General features: G+C 41.2%; 2 protein-coding genes across 2 annotated transcripts in view; one reads left to right on the forward strand and one right to left on the reverse strand.

Annotated features, from left to right (window-relative positions):
• EVC2 (EvC ciliary complex subunit 2) overlaps positions 1 to 11,941 on the reverse strand; it is a 61,495-nt gene extending 49,554 nt beyond the window's left edge. Inside the window, exons 1-4 of the mRNA XM_041403045.1 lie at positions 11,813 to 11,941; positions 8,531 to 8,585; positions 1,315 to 1,475; positions 714 to 779 (exon numbers count right to left, since the gene is read on the reverse strand). Coding sequence (XP_041258979.1) covers positions 714 to 779; positions 1,315 to 1,475; positions 8,531 to 8,585; positions 11,813 to 11,941 — 411 coding nt within the window. The remainder of the gene's footprint in view (positions 1 to 713; positions 780 to 1,314; positions 1,476 to 8,530; positions 8,586 to 11,812) is intronic.
• A 206-nt stretch (positions 11,942 to 12,147) lies between these two features.
• Positions 12,148 to 19,814, forward strand: part of EVC (EvC ciliary complex subunit 1) — a 48,519-nt gene continuing 40,852 nt past the window's right edge. Inside the window, exons 1-5 of the mRNA XM_041403046.1 lie at positions 12,148 to 12,318; positions 15,270 to 15,380; positions 17,789 to 17,872; positions 18,401 to 18,633; positions 19,548 to 19,632. Coding sequence (XP_041258980.1) covers positions 12,148 to 12,318; positions 15,270 to 15,380; positions 17,789 to 17,872; positions 18,401 to 18,633; positions 19,548 to 19,632 — 684 coding nt within the window. The remainder of the gene's footprint in view (positions 12,319 to 15,269; positions 15,381 to 17,788; positions 17,873 to 18,400; positions 18,634 to 19,547; positions 19,633 to 19,814) is intronic.

Consider the following 19,814-nt stretch of genomic DNA (forward strand, 5'->3'; position numbering starts at 1 on the left):
CTTTCTCAGGGGCAAAAAAAAGGAAAAAAAAAAAAGGAAAAAAAAAAAAAAAAAAAAGAAAAGAAAAAAAAAAAAGGAAAAAAAACAGTCCAGTAAAAATAAAACAGGAAGTTAGAAAACTTTCCTACAATAGGGAGGTCTTTGCTCCTCATAAGCATTTACACAAATCAAATGAAACCTTTTTTTTCATTAAATACTGTGCTGTAGGTGAGTCCCACTGGATATGCAGACTATGACACAACGGGTTTTCTATGATTGTGTGTTAGGATGCCCAAACACACAATGGGCAACACAAGGCTCAGTGCTTCACCCTTCAAAAGTGTCCACACTTGACCCAGGTAGGGCACCCATGGCTGGGCCAGGGGAATATCTCAGAAGATTTATCTCATCTTGTAAAATTTGTCTATCTCTACCCAGCCTCTTGGCTGATTTTACTTGGGAGTTTATTGGGATTTGCCCATTTGCAGTTTTAGAAATTGACAGTCAGGTTTTTACTTCAAACACAATCCAAAATGCACTGAAGCCTGAGAGATTTCACTGACTTCTGTTTGGAATCATCATTGCAAAATAGTGCCTCTCAGAGAGTGGGAACATTGTACTATCAAAACGCATATATTCCCAAAAACTCAGCATGGGCACAATCAGGTTCCCACTCTTTAAAGGTCACTTGGGCACAAACTTCCTACCAACAAGAAAAATGTAGAAAAACTTACCATGCCACATTTTTGAAGGGTTATTCCAAATTCAGAAGACACTGACATATTGGACACATCTTCAGGCTATGGAGGAAGGGGAGAAATCTACATAGTGTATGAAAACACAATTCACAAACTTCAGCAACAAGTTAAATTATATAAATAAATAAATAAATAAATAAATAACATTTAGAGGTACCAATCGCCTTTAAATTTAGAAGTTTTATTATCCCAACAGTTTAATCTTTTTTCTAGTCCAAATGTGTAAAAACTATTTATTCCCACAAGTAATTATTAGAATATTATTGATATATTCAGCTTTTGACTATCATGATTCTCAAAAAAACCCCACACTATGCACACAGTTCATCAGACTATACAGTTTCTTTTCATTACTAAGTGTCCATCAGAATTTGCACAGCAACCACACAGCTGTACCTGTCATAGGAATTCTTTGGAAGTGCCAAAAATAGTTGGTGCTGCTGAAGTCATGTCAAATGAACACAATCATCTGAGACAGAACTAGAAATGTACTAACTGGAATGTCCCAAGATTCAGTTTTTACGGAATTGCTACAGGCCTTACAGACACTGAATCTGGCAAACCATCTTTTACTGACCGGAGGATGACTGACGTCAGACTCCCGTTTGAACACCACCTTCTTTGTCCAAGAGGGCATCAAGGCAAACAGCGAATGGCTCCACTGGCCGTCCGAGGCTGCAGAAGCCAGCAGCTGGGGAGGGGCTGTGCTTGCCTCAATGACCACGGGTAAGGGCTCTGCTGAAAACCAAGGCAACATTCAGCATTACAGCTAAGGCTGGGTCCTGCACGGCAGCCACTTGGTGCAGAGTCCAGCCAGGGAGAGGGCTCAGGGCACCAGTGCTCTGTGTGCAGGCAGAGACAGATACTCTCCCTCAAGGCACTCAAAATCATGACAAGCAACAGAGACTGAGGCCAGCCAGGAAACAGAGATGGGATTTGTTCTACAAAACCCAGCAGGAGTCAGAACAAAACTGTTTCCTCCCTAAGAAACTCCCATATACCCCACAGAAAACTTCCTGCCATTTAAATGTAAAGCATTTAATACATGAATTAAAAGGTTTAAGCCATAAGTCAACTGTTAATATTTTCACCACAAAGGAACTTTCAGCAAAGCATAAAGAATTTAAATAAACCACAGTGTGAGGGGCGTCAGTGTTAAGGTGTTCTGCTTCAAAAATGCAGTCTTCCAATTAAGCATTGACCTTGCCAGTACATATTCAGAACTGAAATACTTCTCAGTTGAAGAGGGGTCTCAGTTACATTTCAGTTGAAGTGCCATCAAATCAAATGCTCATAAATTTAGTAATAAGCAATATAAATGCTAGCTTATACTCTTAAATTTTTATGAAAGATTAGTCAGTAATATTAAACAAAGCAACAGGCATAGTTTTGAAATCATATCACTTTGATCTATGAAAGTAAAAGCATTTATGGCATTAATAAAAGAAGCTTATACTAAAAATAAATAATTTAATATGTTAAATTACCACAAGATAAAGCTGCTAAGTTAAGAGAAATACGTTATGAAAATTTAAAATGATAGCTGGTTGTCTATGTTCAAAGAGGTTATTTTTTTCTTTTTTGCTTAACATTACTCTCATTTATTACTTATTTTCAAATTAATTTTCAGCAATCAACATTAAAATGAACAAAAATTCCCATTAAAAAGGCAAGTAATTTTTTGAAATTACTTTTCTATGAAAAAGCCTATTACATATTAATAAAATATGAAAAGCTGAAGACACTAAAATCTCATCAATATGAATAGCAGCAGTTTTTTTGAAAAGCCACTGCTCTGTAAGAAGAACAATATAGGGAAATACAATTAGTTGCAAATAGAAAAGCATGGACAGACCAAGTCAGAACTGGACCCTTAAAAGGAGCCTTAAAGCATTAATGAACATGAATCACTGAAAATAATTCTGTTAACAGAATGAATGAGATGCAATCCTGTTGCTTACAAAACCCAGGTGGTCACACACCTGGGGAGTTTCCCTGTCCTTCCAATGTTTATTTGGAAGGGAGTAGCATATACTTGACAAAATTGTGAATATATAGGCCAGGGGAAGTTGGTGTCTATATTTTATGACCAGTTTTAATTCAGTTCTCTAAGTTTTGCTTAAGTATTTAAACCACTGTTAAACAATGTGACAGACTCGGACTAATTTAGGGACTGTAAAAACAACAGGGCAAACTCAGTGAGAACAGGAACATGTAGAATTACAACAAATGTCCACATATCTTTGAGGGTGGAATTTTTTCAAGACATGGCTTATTTCAGTTTCGAGACTAAGCAATGGTGCAAATCACACAGAATGAAACCAGTGCTGAATTTTCAGTGCAGTACAAACCTGCTAAATACCAATTTAAGCTCACCTAGCCATGACACTCCCCAGCAGATCCACATATACTGTATCTCACCTCCAATGGCTTTAAACCTGTTTCTGACTACTGAATCAAGCCTCTTTGCAGTTTTGTATAAATATATTCATACACTGAAAAAAATTAATTTTATATATGTTGTGTCTGACATATATTAATGCAACTGTCACCCTGTTCCTATGAAAGTGGGGCACCAATTCTCCTTTTTGTTTTCTTGACTACAGGAAATGCACTTTACAGTAAACAGAAACCCTTTATGAGCTTCTTTGTAGGGCTTTGTAAGTCAGAATTCAAAATGACAAAATGTATGAACTCTGTTCAGCAACTACTACCTTTAAAGTGCTTCCTGTTTAGCAGTTCATTTCCTTCTGAAATTTGGGATGAGGGTGAACAAGAAGCGTGCAATTGCTCGGTAGAGTATCTTTTGATCTTATGTCCTGTGTAGTATAACATCTCCATGAGCACAACCAACTGCACTCTAAATGTGACAGCTAAGCCTGATGCTCTCCCTCTCTCCCTCTGAAGAGTACCAATGTTGCAGTAACCAATGTAATTAACTGATCAGGTTCCCTGACTCTGAATGAATCTCAGTATTACTAATTACACAGAAGAGTCTGTTTTCAAGCCGTGCTTTGTCATCACTTACAATTCCAAGATAATGTTCCCAACTCCCAGCAGAAGTCTCCAGGCATGTTATTTGGCTGCTCTATCATCAGCAGCTGAAGTAGCTGAACTTTTTATGTTAAGCAGCCTCAACACTGATGATGATGACAAGGATGTTTCTGCAAATCCACTTGTATATTCCCAGTGGAAGGTTTTGCTTAAACAGAGTCAACCAGTATGACACATGTCCATACAACAACTTGTGCACTGCTTTTCTCCAGAATTTTTCTCATCTTTCCTATTAATTTTTAACATTATAGTCTGTTCTATAATACCCTGGATCCACTGCCAGTACAGCTGCACTTTTCTGTGGCATTCTTGTTTCTAGTATTGACTGTCAACTAAATAAAGTAACTTTTTTCTGATCCACACCTATTTGACTGTCACTGGAACAGCTAATCTACAAGAACTTAACTGCTTTTCCACATAACTTGCTGCATACTCAACATCAGCCAACATAACTGTATTTATCAATTCACCTACTGTCTCTTTTCAGGTAAGTTCCTGTTGTAAATGCAAGATTGCAGATATACGCTGGGTGCTTGAAAAGCTGAACTCTAAATATCTGAGAAAGGATGGCACAGGCATAATACATTCTGCCTTTTCACATATATTCTAGATTTCTGTTCTGAAACTTTTTTTTTTAACAAATAGATTAATCAGACTTTGGAAAATACTAACACTTGACTGCTGAAACCTTTCACTGAAAAGCATTGGGCTTTCTTTTGGATGCTGCTCAGAAGCGCAATTTGTTTCCATGGTGCGTTCAACACTGCCCCCAGAGATGCATCCCAGTGCTGACAGTGACTCTGAGGTCTCCTTGTTCCTTCCACTCTTTTCATCCTACATCTTCAATCTTTGTAATTTTTCTGGCTGTTTTCAGAAAAACCATTATCAGGCTGCAAGGCCATAATTTTCATTGGTTTCTAAATGGCAACAAATCCTACCCCTTTTTGGAAGAAAATCTCTGCAATGCAGGGGAACAGTTTCAGCTTTCCACACAGCCCAAGCAGCCCCCTCTCAGCTGGGCTTGCCAGGCTGCCACCAGGCACTCCCTGACTACAGCGCCTCAGGCCAAAACATTTCCCAGCAAGCAAACTACCAGAGCATGGGGCTTCATCTGGGGCTTTCCTGTAGACATCTCAAAGATGCCAAATCAAACAGTTCATATAAGAAAGACAGTAATGTCACTTTCTTCCCATGATTTGATTCTACATAAACCAAATATAAATGGATACGTCAGAACCCTGTCTTTAAACTGCATATTCCTCGCTATTACCAATGCTGTTAGGTAGACCTGGTATTGAATTTCAAAATGAAAACACAAAAAACATTATTATAGCTGCAAAAGCTGGAATATTGGTGTAACATTTTACCTCTCACATTCCTGTAGTATTCACTCAGTCCCCCACATGTGAATTCCACCACCATATGAAATGACAAATGCGCAGTTGATCAGAGCAGTCTCTGCTACTAAATGTTCCATTTTCTTTGCTGTTCTCCTTAGGTCGCTACTTGCCACTCCAGCTTTGTGCACTACTGCCTTGGGTGGTGACATATTGAAGGAGAGCACCCACTGCCAGCCCTCACTGCATTCACTTGCTGTTCAGAGAGTGCAAATACTGAGGATCCAACTCAGTACAAAATGTACCTGCTGCATAAAGAGTGTGGTGGCAGTGGGTCTGTGCTCCTAGAGACTGGGGGTAAAAGGATGGGTATTCTAAGAAAATAAATTTTCCCCTGATTGTGGTCAGCACAATGTCCTTTACTCTGAAGTTAGTTCTGCGTAAGGACACGGACCTGGCACAGGACAAGCCTTGACCACTGGACTCAGGGGGCTGAGTCCTGACTGTGTCAGTGGCATCAACCACCCATCATCAGAACTGCACAAACAACATCATGACAGAAGTTAAGGTGAAGGTTACTCTTGGCTACAGCAATTAAATAGGATAAGAGAAAATTAAAATAATCTTACAATAGGTTTACATCAAAAACTCCACTATGTCCTTAAGGCTCCTATGCCTTTACAGCCCATTCTAAGCAGTAGAATGCCAAATTACAGTAGGAAAGTAGAGACACAGACAAGTTTGTGAAATTTCAAGTTCAGAATTAAAAATGATAAAAAAACCCAATTTAACTAAGACATTAATTCTAATTTATGGCTCTCAAGGGCTGAATATTTCAATTCAGATTTCAGAGTCTCACTTGCATACCCACCACAAACTTATCAGCAAAGCTTTCAACAATTTTGCTTTATTTCAGTGGGTAAGACAGGAGTTAAATATACTCGCTTGCAATATTTTTGTTGTTGTTGTTGTTGTTGTTCTAAATTACTCCCTGTCTCAAAAACCATCCAGGATACAAGATCCAATTTGAAGTCCTTTCAATTACACACAACAATGAACAGGCAAAGGTAGCAATTTACAGTATTCAGTTTTGAATGTTGCCATTAGCTTTTCTTGTTACAATGTCAAAGAAACTATGGGCATCAACAAGAAAAAACAAATTTACTTTCCAAGTCTGTTTTGAATAAATCAGAGCAGACTCAAATATAGCTCTCAAAAATCCACTGTGTTCCTCAGTCACAAAAATATTCTGGGGTTGTCTTTTCCCATCTTATGCAGAAGCAACTTGAAAAAGCTTCCTACAGAAACACTGAAATCAGTGTGCTGTCACAAACCATTTCACACTTCAGCACACTGCCAGGCTCAATGACAAAGGTTTTAGGCATCTCTTTGCTTTCATCAAGAAATTCTTCAGTAAAAACTAAAGAATGTAGCACTCTGATTAGGCAAATCACTAAAACCTTATGTTTTAAATATGTTAAAAATTTATATTTACTAGAATGGGGCAGTTTTCAGTCATAAAATTAAGCATATAATTCAGTGCTTGTAGCACTCATTTAACACATATATTTACTTAATAACAAAACACCAGAATGACAATAATTGAGTTTGGAAATGACCCTTAAGATTAAGTCCAATTGCAAAACTAGCATCACCACTAAACCATGTCGTGAAGTACACATCTTTTAAATACCTCCAGGGATGGCACAGCAACTCAACCACTTCCTTGGGCAGCCTTTTCCAATGCCTGGTAACCCTTCCCATGAAGATGAACCCTTCCTAATATCCAAATTAAATCTCCTCTGGCACAACCTGCGACCATTTTGCCTCATCCTGTCACCCGTTACCTGAGAGAAGAGGCTGACCCCCACTTCACTACAACCTTTCAGGTAGTACAGAAAGTGAGAAGGTTCCCCCCTGAGGCTCCTCTCCAGGTTAATTAACCGCACTTTCCTCAGCTGCTCCCCTCAAAGTCATTATCCAGACCCTTCATCAACTTTGTTGCCTTCCTCTGGACACACCCCAGCATTTCAATGTCTTTCTTGTTGTGAGGGGCTGACTGAAGACAAGATTTGAGGCATAGCCCCCTCAGTACCCAGTTCAAAGGGATGCCGCTTCCCTCGTCCTGCTGGCCACACTATTTTAACCACTAACAAAATGATACTGCATATCAAAATCCTCAACTTTTTTTTTTTTTTTTTTTTTAAGGCCAGATCATTTTTCTTAAGTATAATACCACACTCATTTCCTCCCTTGGTGGATGGTAAACAAATAATTTGCAACCCATCACAAAGCAGGATGCACACAGCAAAGATGACATTGAATAAATACTGGAAAAAAACAAGCTCAGCAAATCTGAATTACTTGCTTTCATATTTAAACTAATAAACTCATTTGTGAATTAGCCACGGCACAGGGCAAAGAAATTAGAGGTATCTCACTTGATAACTGCTTCAAAGCATGGAATTTCTAGGTAAACACATGTCATGAAATAATCTCTTGGGGAACCATAGTGATGGAGAGGTTTATTTAACACACTGTGTTGCCCTGTTAATGTGCTATATGAGGACATCCTAACCTTTCAGGATATATTCATCTCTACCACACCCAGGTGAAGTAGAACACTATTTATAATACATACACAGAAATTAAAGACTCAGAGAAGCAGAGTGATTTTCTCAAATTTACATAAAGAGCCTGTGGCAGTCAGCCCTCTGATGCAGCTACACCAAGTTCAAAGTGACTTCTCTAAGTTTTGGGGTACCATGTTTTAATGAGATTAGGCAACTAGCACTGGAGATGTTCACTGTACCTGAGATCACTGACAAAAATACTTGATATCTGCTGTGAAGAGTTACCAGCATCCCAGCAGTACCTCTAGACCCACTAGTCTTTAACCCACTACATCTAACAGTGTTTAACAATCAGTCTCTGGTCCAGAACAAAGTGGTCCAGCCATTGTAGTTCCAGAGGTCTATAAAACAGCTTCAAGAATAGGTATTGCAACATTGCTGGTAAATGCACAGGGGTTAAGCTTCTGAAAGTAAACCACATCTTGATCATGTTTAAGTAGTCTGAGTTTTTCACAAACTCTGGACATCAGAGGGTGCTCCCCTACACCATTATGTTTACTAATGAAAAAGGACTCCTCCTGAAAATGATGCAGAGCAGGGTATGAACTGAGGCTTTCTCACAAGGGCTTCATTCTAGATGAGCCATTTAGGGAACCTAAAGTACCCTTGTTCGTAATTTCTGTGCAAACACCCCCCTGTACCTCAAGACTAACAGTCCCACTGATGTCACCAGGGTGCAGTCTCCAGGCCCCTGCTCACCTTCACACACATGCCCTGTGAGTCCTGGGACCCCCACAATGCTGAAAAGAGAGAGGAAACAGTTGCATACCTGCCATTCCTAGGCATCCCATCTCTTTGTGAAGCCACAGATCATCTTCAAAAACCTGGAAGAGAGCAATTATTAAAAAAACCTCTTTTCATAAATATCTACTATTGAACTTTTACACTGCATTTATGCTTCAATTACACAGATTCCCTATCCTACAAAGCCTCGAGCTTCTCCAAAATTAACTACCAGAAGAGACACAACTTGACTCTAGAGGTCTCCCAGAGCTTGTTAAGCTGTATGAGGCTCTGCTGCCCAGCGTGGATATGCAAACTTGGGGCTCAAATTGTACTTACACTTCATATTACCAGGATGAGCCCCTGCACAATAGTGGAGTTGGGCTGGCTGTTAGTTTGCTTTCATTAAATAATCTTTCTTTGCCATTTTCGTAGTCATATTTGAGGATGCAAGAAAATCTGATCACTAGGAGGCAGCAGGAATGTGTCCATATTAGATGATCAAGTCCACTGACATTACACTCATTTTTCCTCCAGAGAACTACACAGAGCCTTTCAAAGGGGCAACATGCTAAAACTGCAGCTTGCAAGGCAATCTGTGACAGCCTTCTGCCTGTGCCTGGACCACAGAGACTGCTACAGAAATCACAGCTCAAAACATCAGTAGAAGAAACCAGTGTTTTTAAGGAGTTTTATTGCCCACTGTTTTGATGAAGATGTAGTAGTCATACAAGCAAGTTCTCATTTATCAAAAATTCTTCCTTGCAGGAGCTAATAGAGAGGTAGGAATGTGGGCTAATTAACAGGGATCTAACTCTGCCTGGTGACATCAGCCCATTTGCTGTTTCTGTTTGCTACCAAGCACTGCATGTGAGTAATGCTAAGTACTGACTTATGTCAACACCACTGTTACAGTACAGCATGTCAGGGGCAATTTTCTTCTTTGCCTGCTCAGGGAAGCCATCACTGATTATTGCTAGAGCTGTAACTTTAGTTACCCTTAAATATTTCTCACTTCAGACAGGGCACTTCCCCTCAGTAAATGCAAGATATCTCACAAATTCAGATGCACCAGAAGCCCTGGGGTTTAAGTAGCCTCTGGAAAACATGTCCATACAGGACTGGAAGCAACTCTTTGAGAGAAAGAAGGGACTCAGAAACAAGCATTAGCATGTACATGCAGCAAACTCTGAGCAGCTCTGGGGGACCCCAGGCACTGAGCTCTTCACTAGAGGCTATTTCCAAATACCTAGTTATACAGCTCTTCCTAGTCTCCAGAATTCTTGTACATAAGCTGAGGTATGGTGAAGTTCTTTAATGCCATTATTAATTTATTGTCATTGGTTAAACAATCTGTACGACCACAACTTTTGAGTAACTAAGCACCTCAAGAACACAGAAGGAGCAGGAAACTACAGCAGCAAGCTGAAACAAAAAATTGTCTGGTGGCTAAATCAGACAGTATTATTATTATTATTATTATTATACACAGAATGATTCCCTTTTGAGCTAGAGGGACCCTCGCAGATCATTGTGTCCCACTCTTGAATGAATGTCTCATAAGGGGATCAAAAGTGTTGTATGTGTGCCCTTCCACCTATGCATATGGATATGCAGCATGAGAAATCACATTAAAAGGGTATCAATCCCTGCCAGGCATTGCTAGAGCAGTGTAGGGCCCTATCTGCACCAAAGAAATGTGTACCAGCCCACTAAATTTATGTGATAGCAGTTTAGAACACTGATGAAAATACAGACCACGAATATAGTCTTTTATGCTAAATGCAGTCTTGTTAATAAATATAAATCCCAAACACTACTGTTATGCATGAAATCAGCATATATATGAATTCCAGTGTTGGATGTCAACAGCTGCATTGTGAACCCACAACAAAAGCTGACCATGGCTTAAGCATGTATAAAGACATGCTAAAAATGTGGATTTTTAGCCAATGAGCTTTATTTCCTACTTTCTAGGAAACCAGTATACAAGTGGCTCCTGATTTCCACATGCTCCAGGTTTTTGTTCCTGTGTGGTTTTACAACAGCTGATGCACAACATCTATGGTGTTTGTATGTCTATGTTCTCAGTGGGAAATATAACCTGAGTATTCAGCAGAAGCCTTCCACTCTGGTGCAGAGTGCATCCACAATACCAGAGGACATCACAAGGAGCTCCAAATCAGCAAGTAGTGCCAATTCCATGGACCTGCACTCACATCATGCTTCAAAAGTAATTAATTTAATGCCATAATATTGTCAGGAAACTTTTCCCCAAGTTTTACATAAATTTATTCTTCTGGTAAAATAAATCGGTGTGCTGTTTGTTGGTTTTGGGGAGGGTTTTGTTTGTTTTCCTGCAATACAATTTCTTGCTTATGAGTCTTTCTGTAATCCTACCAATAAACTACATTTGTGACTCACTCTAATCCCCACTGCACAGTAAGGTATGGGCAAAAGATAACTATGTCAACACATTTTGAGATGGCTTGACAGACACAAACCTAGATAAGGAGAAAGAATGAACATAAAAGCTCCATCCTAAAAGCTATTGCGCTCCTAATTGGAGACTGACACCAGTGAGCAGAGGTGCTGTGACTAGATCAACACCAAGGGCCTCTGCTCCGAAGCACAGAGAAGCACAGACACAGCATCACTGGGGTTGGAAGGGAACTCTGGAGATCATCCAGTCCAATCCCCTGCCAGGGCAGGGTCACCTAGAGCAGGCGACAGGAACACATCCAGGTGGGTCTGGAATATCTCCAGAGAGGGAGACTCCAAGACCTCTCTGGGCAGCTGTGCCAGTGCCCTGCCACTCTTAACGAAAAGAAGTTCTTCATGTAGAAGTGAAACTTCTTCTGTTTTACTTTATGGCCATTGCTCCCGGTCTTGTCCCCGGCTACCACTGAAAAGAGACTGACGCTATCCTCTTGGTACCCACCTTTGAGACTCACATGCATTAATGAGATTCCGATTCAGTCTTCTCTTCTATAGACTAAACAGGCCCAGCTCCCGCAATCTGTCCTGGTAACAGAGATGCCCCACAGCCCTCATCGCTTTCGTGGCCCTCTGCTGGACCCTCTCCAGTGTACTAAGGACCCTGTCCACAACCTGTCGGCTGCCTCACCACGCCGGCGCCTGGCAGCTTTCCGGGCCGCTGCCCCAGCCGCAGTGCCGGGCAAGCGGCCGCTGCCCGGCCGGGCCCCGCTCCCGAGCACAGCCCGCCGCGGGGCCCGCTGCACCGTCCCGCGGGCCTGCCCGGAGCCCGCCATCGACCGCCGCGCCGAGGGGCCGCTCACCAGCCGCACACCGCGGGCACAGCGCTTACCCCAGCCGCCGTCCGACCGCAGGGCTCCCGGGGCGGGCCGCGCCCGGTGCCCGCTGCGAGGGGCTGAGCGGGCGCGGAGGGGCCGCCGGGCAGCAGCGCCAGCAGCAGCCCGGCCAGCGGCCACCGCATGGCAGCAGGCGGACCCTCCGCGGGTGCGGACGACGCCGCGGAGATTCTTCCAAGAGTTGACCCAAATCAGGCCCGGCCTCGGCCGCCGCATCCACCCGCCATCGGTCTCCTCCCACCGCGGCGAGGGCGGGGGGGAGAGGGCCTCCGAGCAGCGGGACCTCCCCTCATGCCCTGCCCTCTCCTCGCCGCGGGCCGGGGCCCGTGCGATGGCGGCGGTCGAGGGCTGCCTGCGGGCCGTAGGGCTGCAGTTCTGGGCGGACTCGCTGCAGGCCCTGCCCGCCCTGCTGGCTCCTGCCGCGCTGCTGGGGCTGCTGCTGGGCGCCGCCGCCGCCGCCCTGCTCTGCCGCTGCGCGCTCGGGCCGCGCCGGGGCGGAGAGGTACGCGGGGCCGGCGGGGAGGGAGGCGAACGGCTCGGGGGAGCAGGAGTGGTGTGCGAAGGTTTGAAGGGCGGAGGGCCCGGGAGCTTTGCCCGCTGCACAGGACAGCCTGGGCTGCCTCGGGGCGAGCGGCGCGGCGGGGTGCGCGCTGCAGCGGGCGTAGGTGCGGAGCCCCGTAATTCCTGCCGCACCTCTGCTTCAAAGGATTTCTCTACTTCATTTTAGAATTTGCTGAAAGAAGCTAGTTCTAAAAGGAGGTCGCTGAAAGTGTTCAAGTGTTCTGAGTGTTGCCCCCCTGGCCTGTATCTCTAACATGTGACCTGCAAGTTGCCTCTCGCAACCACCGCTTCGTGTTCGAGGCAGTGTAGCTTTTGGGGATAATGGAAGATGTACCTGGTTTGCAGAAGCTTTGTGAGATAATTGAAAATAAACGCTAACTTTCACCCTAAACCAGTAATTTTGTTTCCAAAGTATTTTACAGACTTTTCCAAAGTTCATGCTACAGCACAGCACAGAGTATTAGTATAACCCACAGCAATAACCTTGCACTGAGGGTATGCACATAGATACCTAAAGGAATAAAAGAGCCTGAGCATTGCTGACAGTTTGCTTGATGCCAAACTTACAGGGTTTTCTAAAGTGTGTGATTTTGTTAATAACATACTTGCTGTTCTGTTTTAATTACTGTGGTTCATATATCTTTATTTTATAATGCTTGCTTGGACTCAGAGATTGCAGACGCAGCACATACCCACTGAACCAGGCAGGCACCCATCTACCAGGCAGATGTATTTTCTGAGAATTGTTATTGATTTATGCTTTATTCTCTCATCCCACTTAGATCCAGGTTATGCTGGACTGACTGGATGTAGCAATGGTTGGCACTGGCACAGCAGAGGGATTTGGAGCCCTGCAGAGAGTTCTGCCAGCCTGCAAGTGCAGGGTCTGGTCCAGCTTGGTTTTTCACCACACCTTTTTTGACTTATAACAGCTCTGCTGCATGTGTGTATTTGCTAGTGTTGATCATCATTAAACATTACATAGGAGACAAATTCTCTAGTTCCCAACTGCTTTTAAGTTGGAGGATTGAAGTTCTGTTTGAAGCCAGACATCAATCTAGTAACGGAGGCACTTCAAATGCTGGATCAATGCATCCTGTGCAAGTACTAGCCCTTCTGATTCAATTGCTCATTTTCCATGCCTTAATAGGTGTATCTTTGTTGTACTGCCACTACCAACTCAAATGTAGTCATGTGCAATTTTATCCTTTATGTCATATGTGTCAATAGGGAATAGAAGCTGTCAGTTCTCCCTGGTCTGGATCTTCAGATGCATTTAGGTGTTTAAACATTATTAAAATCAATGCTGCTGCCATAAAAGGGTTATTTATTTTGAAAGAAAAATAAACTGCTTGCTGGTGCATACAGAGCATATTGCAGGATGGGAAGGTTGTATCCTGTGGGTCTGATTTCCCAGTTGAACAGGGCAACCTTAGGCTGTTCCTCCTTCCCACTATCTGCCCCAGCAATGCTATGGAGCAAGCAGGTGCTGAACTGCACCTATTGCACCTTCTGTATGCAAAGTAAAATCAGGGATAGCTTCCTTGAGTATATGCTCCATCCCAAGCAGCTACCTTATCCTTAGCATGGTAGCAGGGCAAGTACCTGGAGCCTGAAGCAGCTTTAAGCACCACAGTGGCAACACATTTGTCCCACAGCCCCAGTTAATCACTATTTTATAGATCACAGCCCAAATCTGTGGGACTTGGATGCATGGAGGAAGCATAAGTCCCTTATTTGTTGATTTGTACGTAGGATACACTGGGATGGTTTCAAGAAGAAATCTTTACCATGGTAACAAATAAATTACAATAGTGCTGAGGGAGATTTGTAGCTGTTATTTTCTCATAAGTAGATTTTTTTAGGAACCAGCATCTGCACTTCAGCATATCTAAAAGGCTAACCCAAAAATATAATCTGAATTATTGCACCATCTAAAATCCAGAGAGGTGACAGAGGCAAGTCATACAGGATTAAGTGTGTTCCAAAGCTGGGCTGTTCTCTGTGTTCTGGGAAAACAGACTGCTTCACATACCAAATGGCCGAATTATTTAAGGTGAACCTTTCCATAAGAGAGTGACGTGCATAGTGGCTGCAGCTGTATCATTAGTCTACATCCAAAAGTAGTCAGTGGATGGAAAACTTGAAACATAATTTAAAAAGTAGTCCATGTACTGTGGCTGCTATCTTTTCCTTCATTAAAAAAATAATCCTTCCAATGCTGTGTTTGGAGGGAGGCACATTAGTGTTGTTTTCTGATCTCTGTAGTGTGTAGGGAAGATCATGTGTAGCAGGAGGTTTCATTGCCACACAGTATCTGTGTCCCTGCCAGTGGCTTTTTGTGTTTGTGAAGTGAGGCCAATAACATGGGCTGCTTTTGGGGAAGGAAGGTGATGAACATTTTCTGATAGTTACTTCTCCCTGACAGGAACTTCCACACACATAAAGCTTCATTTAGGAAGTTTGTCTCATGGCCAGGGACAAAAAATACTTGGCACTCTCTTTATTGCTGGTAATTATAGACAATTTTAGTTAATTTGCTGTAATTGAGATGTTTGAGCTCAGACCATGAGAATGACTGCAAAGTCTGTAGTATGACATTTTGAGAGCAGATGGATTGATTTGACAGGTTCACAGCCTCTTAAAACTTTTTTAGATTAAAATTCTATTTCTGGAATGAAAAATTTAAAAGTTAATTAGTTTTAATGATTCCTTTCTGAATATGTTAAATTTTCATCCATTTTCAGATTGTATTTTTCCAAAATTTCCAGCTAATACTGGAATAATTTTCATGATGGAGACATGAATATATCCAGGATGCAGTGGAAGATGTTTCCAGTTAACCTGCATGATCTCAAGTGTTACATTTTATGTTTTCTCTTGGAATTTCAGAAAGATGATTCTCAAAGACTTCTGGAAAGCTTCAATGCTGATGAAAAAGAGCACACACTCATGAAAAGTAAAGCAGAACCCTATACATCAAAAGAGGAAATGGTGCTGGAGGTAAAGCTCTGCCTCTTGTAGGTGGCTGTCCATTTTGCTGCATGTAGCAGTGAGCATGTTCAGGGCCTGCTCTAAATTGTCTTAATTTTAGTGGGTTTGGAGAGAGACTTTAAAAAGTGTTCAGAAAAAGTGTAAGATGGAGAGTGGGAGTTGATTGCTGCTTATGAATGCAACCATTTCGAGCACTTATTCCCTTATGAATTCCGTTTCTCCTGGGGCACTCTTTGGATATTTTAATCAAGATCCTGAGTTCTTTTTGGACAGAGACTTCTTTGCTTTCATCTCTATGTCATCATTAGTTTCAAAAGGCTGATGGGATAAATTAACACTATTAACATAAGAAAAAATTTGTAAGTACTGAGACCTCTGTGGTGAGCTGGGATTCAAAGACAATTAGAGAATTTGTGAGAAAAAGTAGAAATATAAACTTAACAACCCACTCTCAATGAAAACATCAAGTAACTTAAGTAACTTTTATTTTATAATCCCAAAATAATTGGAGAACCAGTCCTACTGTGTAGTCATTAGATGACTATGTTTCACCCAAAGCTGAATTGACTGGTCTTGCTGAAACTAAAGATTGTGATTTAAACTGCTCATTTAAAAACGTGCAGTTCAGCTGACTCATTCAGTCTATTACACATAAATTAAATACAAGGATAAAATGGCAGTCATAATCAGCCATTCTAGTGCTTAGCTTGTAACAAGAACTGATTTCAAGAAAATGTTATTGTTAACATTTAAACTGCTGGTTTAAATCCTGACAGGTAATAAATCTTCGTTTCACCTTTGTGATCAGGAGTGGTGACAAAAACATGCTTGGTCATTTTGCTTGATTTAAAGTAGAATATAACAAGTGAGCATGGATTAAGTTATTTTTTGAAGTGTAAATGTTATGGGAGAGCTTACACAATTTTACATCTTTATGCTTACTACCAGTGTTTTTGAAATGGGATCACAGTCTTTTAAAGGTGACAATTCACAACTCTATCCATTTCCATAATATGGCTCATTCAGAAGACATTAAGAGGTAACCTTGTTATTTGAGGGGACTTTCTCCCACCTATCTGTCTAACTACTGAAATTATATGTATTTTTTTCTACTAATTTGTTCTGATTTCCAGAGGCTTTTGCTGTTACTAGCATCAAATTGACATTTTATGAAGAAGCATAGATGGAAAATGCTTTTAATTAGGTTAGAGCACTTCAGAAAAACAGCTATTTTGATTCTGAGACTTTTCACATTGCAATAATACCATAATTACTGTATTAATAATAATTGTGTGTTACTTATGCCTGCTGAGAAGCAGGATGTGTTAATTCTAGCACTCTGCAATAGAGCTTTCCAGCTTTGCACTGGCTGCTCTGCCTCCAGTCACTGCAGAGCAGTAGCTCTGTCCACTCCTGTCCTGATGGGACACTGCAGTGCTGGGACTGCTCACTAGGGGCAACTCTTTCAGTAAACTTTATCAGTAAACCCAAAAATGGAAATAAATGAAATGGAGATGAAAAGGTGCAATGGTAGAAGTCTAGTGAATTACATAGTTTACTCTTCTCTTTCTGTTTCTATTTTTTAGACTCTATTAGTGCTTTGATACTTCCTAGAAAAAGCTGTATGAAAAACCCTGTGTTTTGACAAATCAGAGTCTTTCATTTCATACAAAAACAGGAGAGATAAAATAGGAAATCCTAGTGCTTGGATTTACACATTTTATCTGCTATTGATAGCCAAACTTTTTTTAACCCATACCTAATCTCTCATAATAAATGTTGATCCCATTGTTCCAGCATATAGAAAAAGGCAGTAGCAGAAAGTCTATGTGATACAGAAAGACTATGTGATACAGAAAATTGTGTGACAAGAATTCAGTATCTGTTAAAAGTTCTTTGGGAAAACATGGTTATTTTCTCTAGATTTTGCATAAGGGTTGTATTATATAAGTTTTTACTGGGACAAAATGATGACTGTGTTTGCTTAATTTATTGTTTCTTTATTTAAATTGAAAGACAGAATTTATGGCCATGATGATATCTGTGGAGTTTATTATCCTTTAGTAGTTTTTATTATTAGTCTAATTTGTAAAATCTTTAGCTGTTGCTAAGGGTGTGGAGGTGAGTGAGAAGACACAAACTGAAAATGCCTTGCAAATACCAGATACTGCCTATTTTCCCCTGGAGATTTAAAAATATTTTGTAGCAGCGATAATGACAAGAGTTCGCTTTTCAAGTTTTCCTACTTGGAACAATCCTTATGAGAAGACTTCTTGCACCAAAGCAGGGACAATCAATAAGCAGTTATCAATAGGGACATTTAAGTTGTGTAACAAAAAGGAGCACACGATACTTAAAGTGAAAAATTGCCAGATCTGCTGCTGTTCTCAAATGGTTTTCTGTTCTTTTCCATACAGGAAAGTGAGTCTCCTCTGAACAGTAACATTGCAGCATTTGCATTAAAGGCAAAAGTGATCTATCCCATCAACCAGAAATTTAGGGTAAGGTTGTAGATTCTACTTGTAAAAATTAATGACAATCATTCTGTGTCCAAGTAAATTGCAGAGTCAAGTAATGGAAGAAAATTTACTGCCAATCTGCTTAATAGGGATCTTTCTTTTTTTTTTTTTTTTTTAAATCCATTGGCTCAGGGCTTATTCTGTAAGGTATCAGCTGCTTTCAGCTCCCCCTGAAACCTGCAACACTTTACATGGTGTCCAGTCAGTTTTCACTGTATTTAAGGGAGCTTGTCTGCCCCTTACCATTAATGGAAGTTGGATCTGTCTAAGGATCCATAAGAAAAACACCACAAGGATCTAAAAGGAAGAGAGAAGGCATGCACCCAGCAGCTAACTACAACAGAAGAATGCTTTCCTAGGCAATGCAAAAGCCTGTCATGTATATGGAAACACTTTTGCTGTGTATACTGTTTAACTTTTCCCTTGAAAGTGAACACTGAAAATTGATGTGATGTTTGTCTCCTTATTGTGTTGTATTAATTGACCTTGTGAATTTCTTTTGACTTGTAGCCTTTGGCAGATGGGTCATCCAACCCATCTTTGCATGAGAATCCAAAGCAGGCAGTTCTGCCTAATCAAGTGGTGGAGACATCTATGTCAGGCAGCCTGGGATCCCTGAGCCAGGGAGACAAAGAGGACTGTAGCTCCTCCACAACAATACATTCAACAACAAGCGATGACAGGTTTCAGGCTCGAGCCTTTCTAAAGGTGGCCAGCTTCCCTGAAGTGCTGACATGTGAGAGGTAAGCAGAAAACCTGCCCTTCTTTGGTCATTTCCTGTGTTTTTAGGACAGTCACTAAAGATGAAAGGCTGGGCATGAATGCACACAGTCACCACATCAGGACAGGGTTATCTACTTATAACCCTAAAAAAGTTGTTGGGAGATTAATACATTAAGCTGTTGGAAGTCATCCTGTTCTTTGTGAAATGTTGGGAATCAGAACTGGCCAAAAGCTGTCTGATAAAAGGTTAGGATAAGGAGATGTCTTTGTTGCAACTTGTATGCTCAGTTCATGTGTGCTGGGGATGGAGCTCTGCGCTGTACATTGCCATCTCCCACTGCAGGTGCCTTGAGAACACTCCGTGGTCTGTTCTCTCTGTTTTAATGGAAACTACTCATGTCTTACTCTGGGAAAACAGTTCCTCTGATGAGGAACACTGCTGATGAGCAGGTAGAGGTAATTGAAATGGACTGTCACCTCTGATTTCCTTTCAGCTGCCCCACGGCAAGGTACCCCTAGATGAATACATGTGTCTACACTCTCCTTAGCAGGAATAAGAAAATCATGTTTGTGTCCCAGGGACTGGGAAAGGTGCTGGCAATGAAGAATGTTTACAAAATATCCACTCTTACTATGGCTGTTTCAGTTTAAGGCCATGCTTTCCCTGGTTGTATCCACTCATGCCTATGTTCACCTTGTCTTTTTCTAGAGGAAACTGCAGCACCAACTTAATTGAAAGGTCTATGTTTTGTTTACTTTTACATACAGAAATCTTTCTGAAAAAGGAGGCAATGTAGAAATAAAGTAACTTCACTTCTGTTTTGGGGCAGTGTTTTTAGGAGGATCTAGTGGTTAAATGAAACTTACATTGTGTTGTCTTTTGGTAGAACCGTCATTTAGACTACTATTAATGCATTTTTAATCTTTGTTTTAGTTTTGATGTTAAGCTCTGCCTTTGCAGTCTTACTTTACAAGATCTCATGCTTCTTGATACTGAACTCAGAAAAGAAAAATATGTGGTAGGTACTTATATCTCATTTATAGCTCATTGTTTTGAACACCTTAGTTGAATATTAGTTTAGGAAATAACATAAACAGCTGGCTAGGTGAGATGTCGTGCAGCAGAGTTGCATTTCCGCGTTATTGTCTCTTTTTTTCTTCCTACTCTGCATATATATGAGCTTCCTAAGGAAATAAAATA

This window comes from Onychostruthus taczanowskii, unplaced genomic scaffold (genome assembly GCF_017590055.1).
Source record: "Onychostruthus taczanowskii isolate IOZ18803 unplaced genomic scaffold, ASM1759005v1 scaffold2, whole genome shotgun sequence".
Lineage (NCBI taxonomy): Eukaryota > Metazoa > Chordata > Aves > Passeriformes > Passeridae > Onychostruthus > Onychostruthus taczanowskii.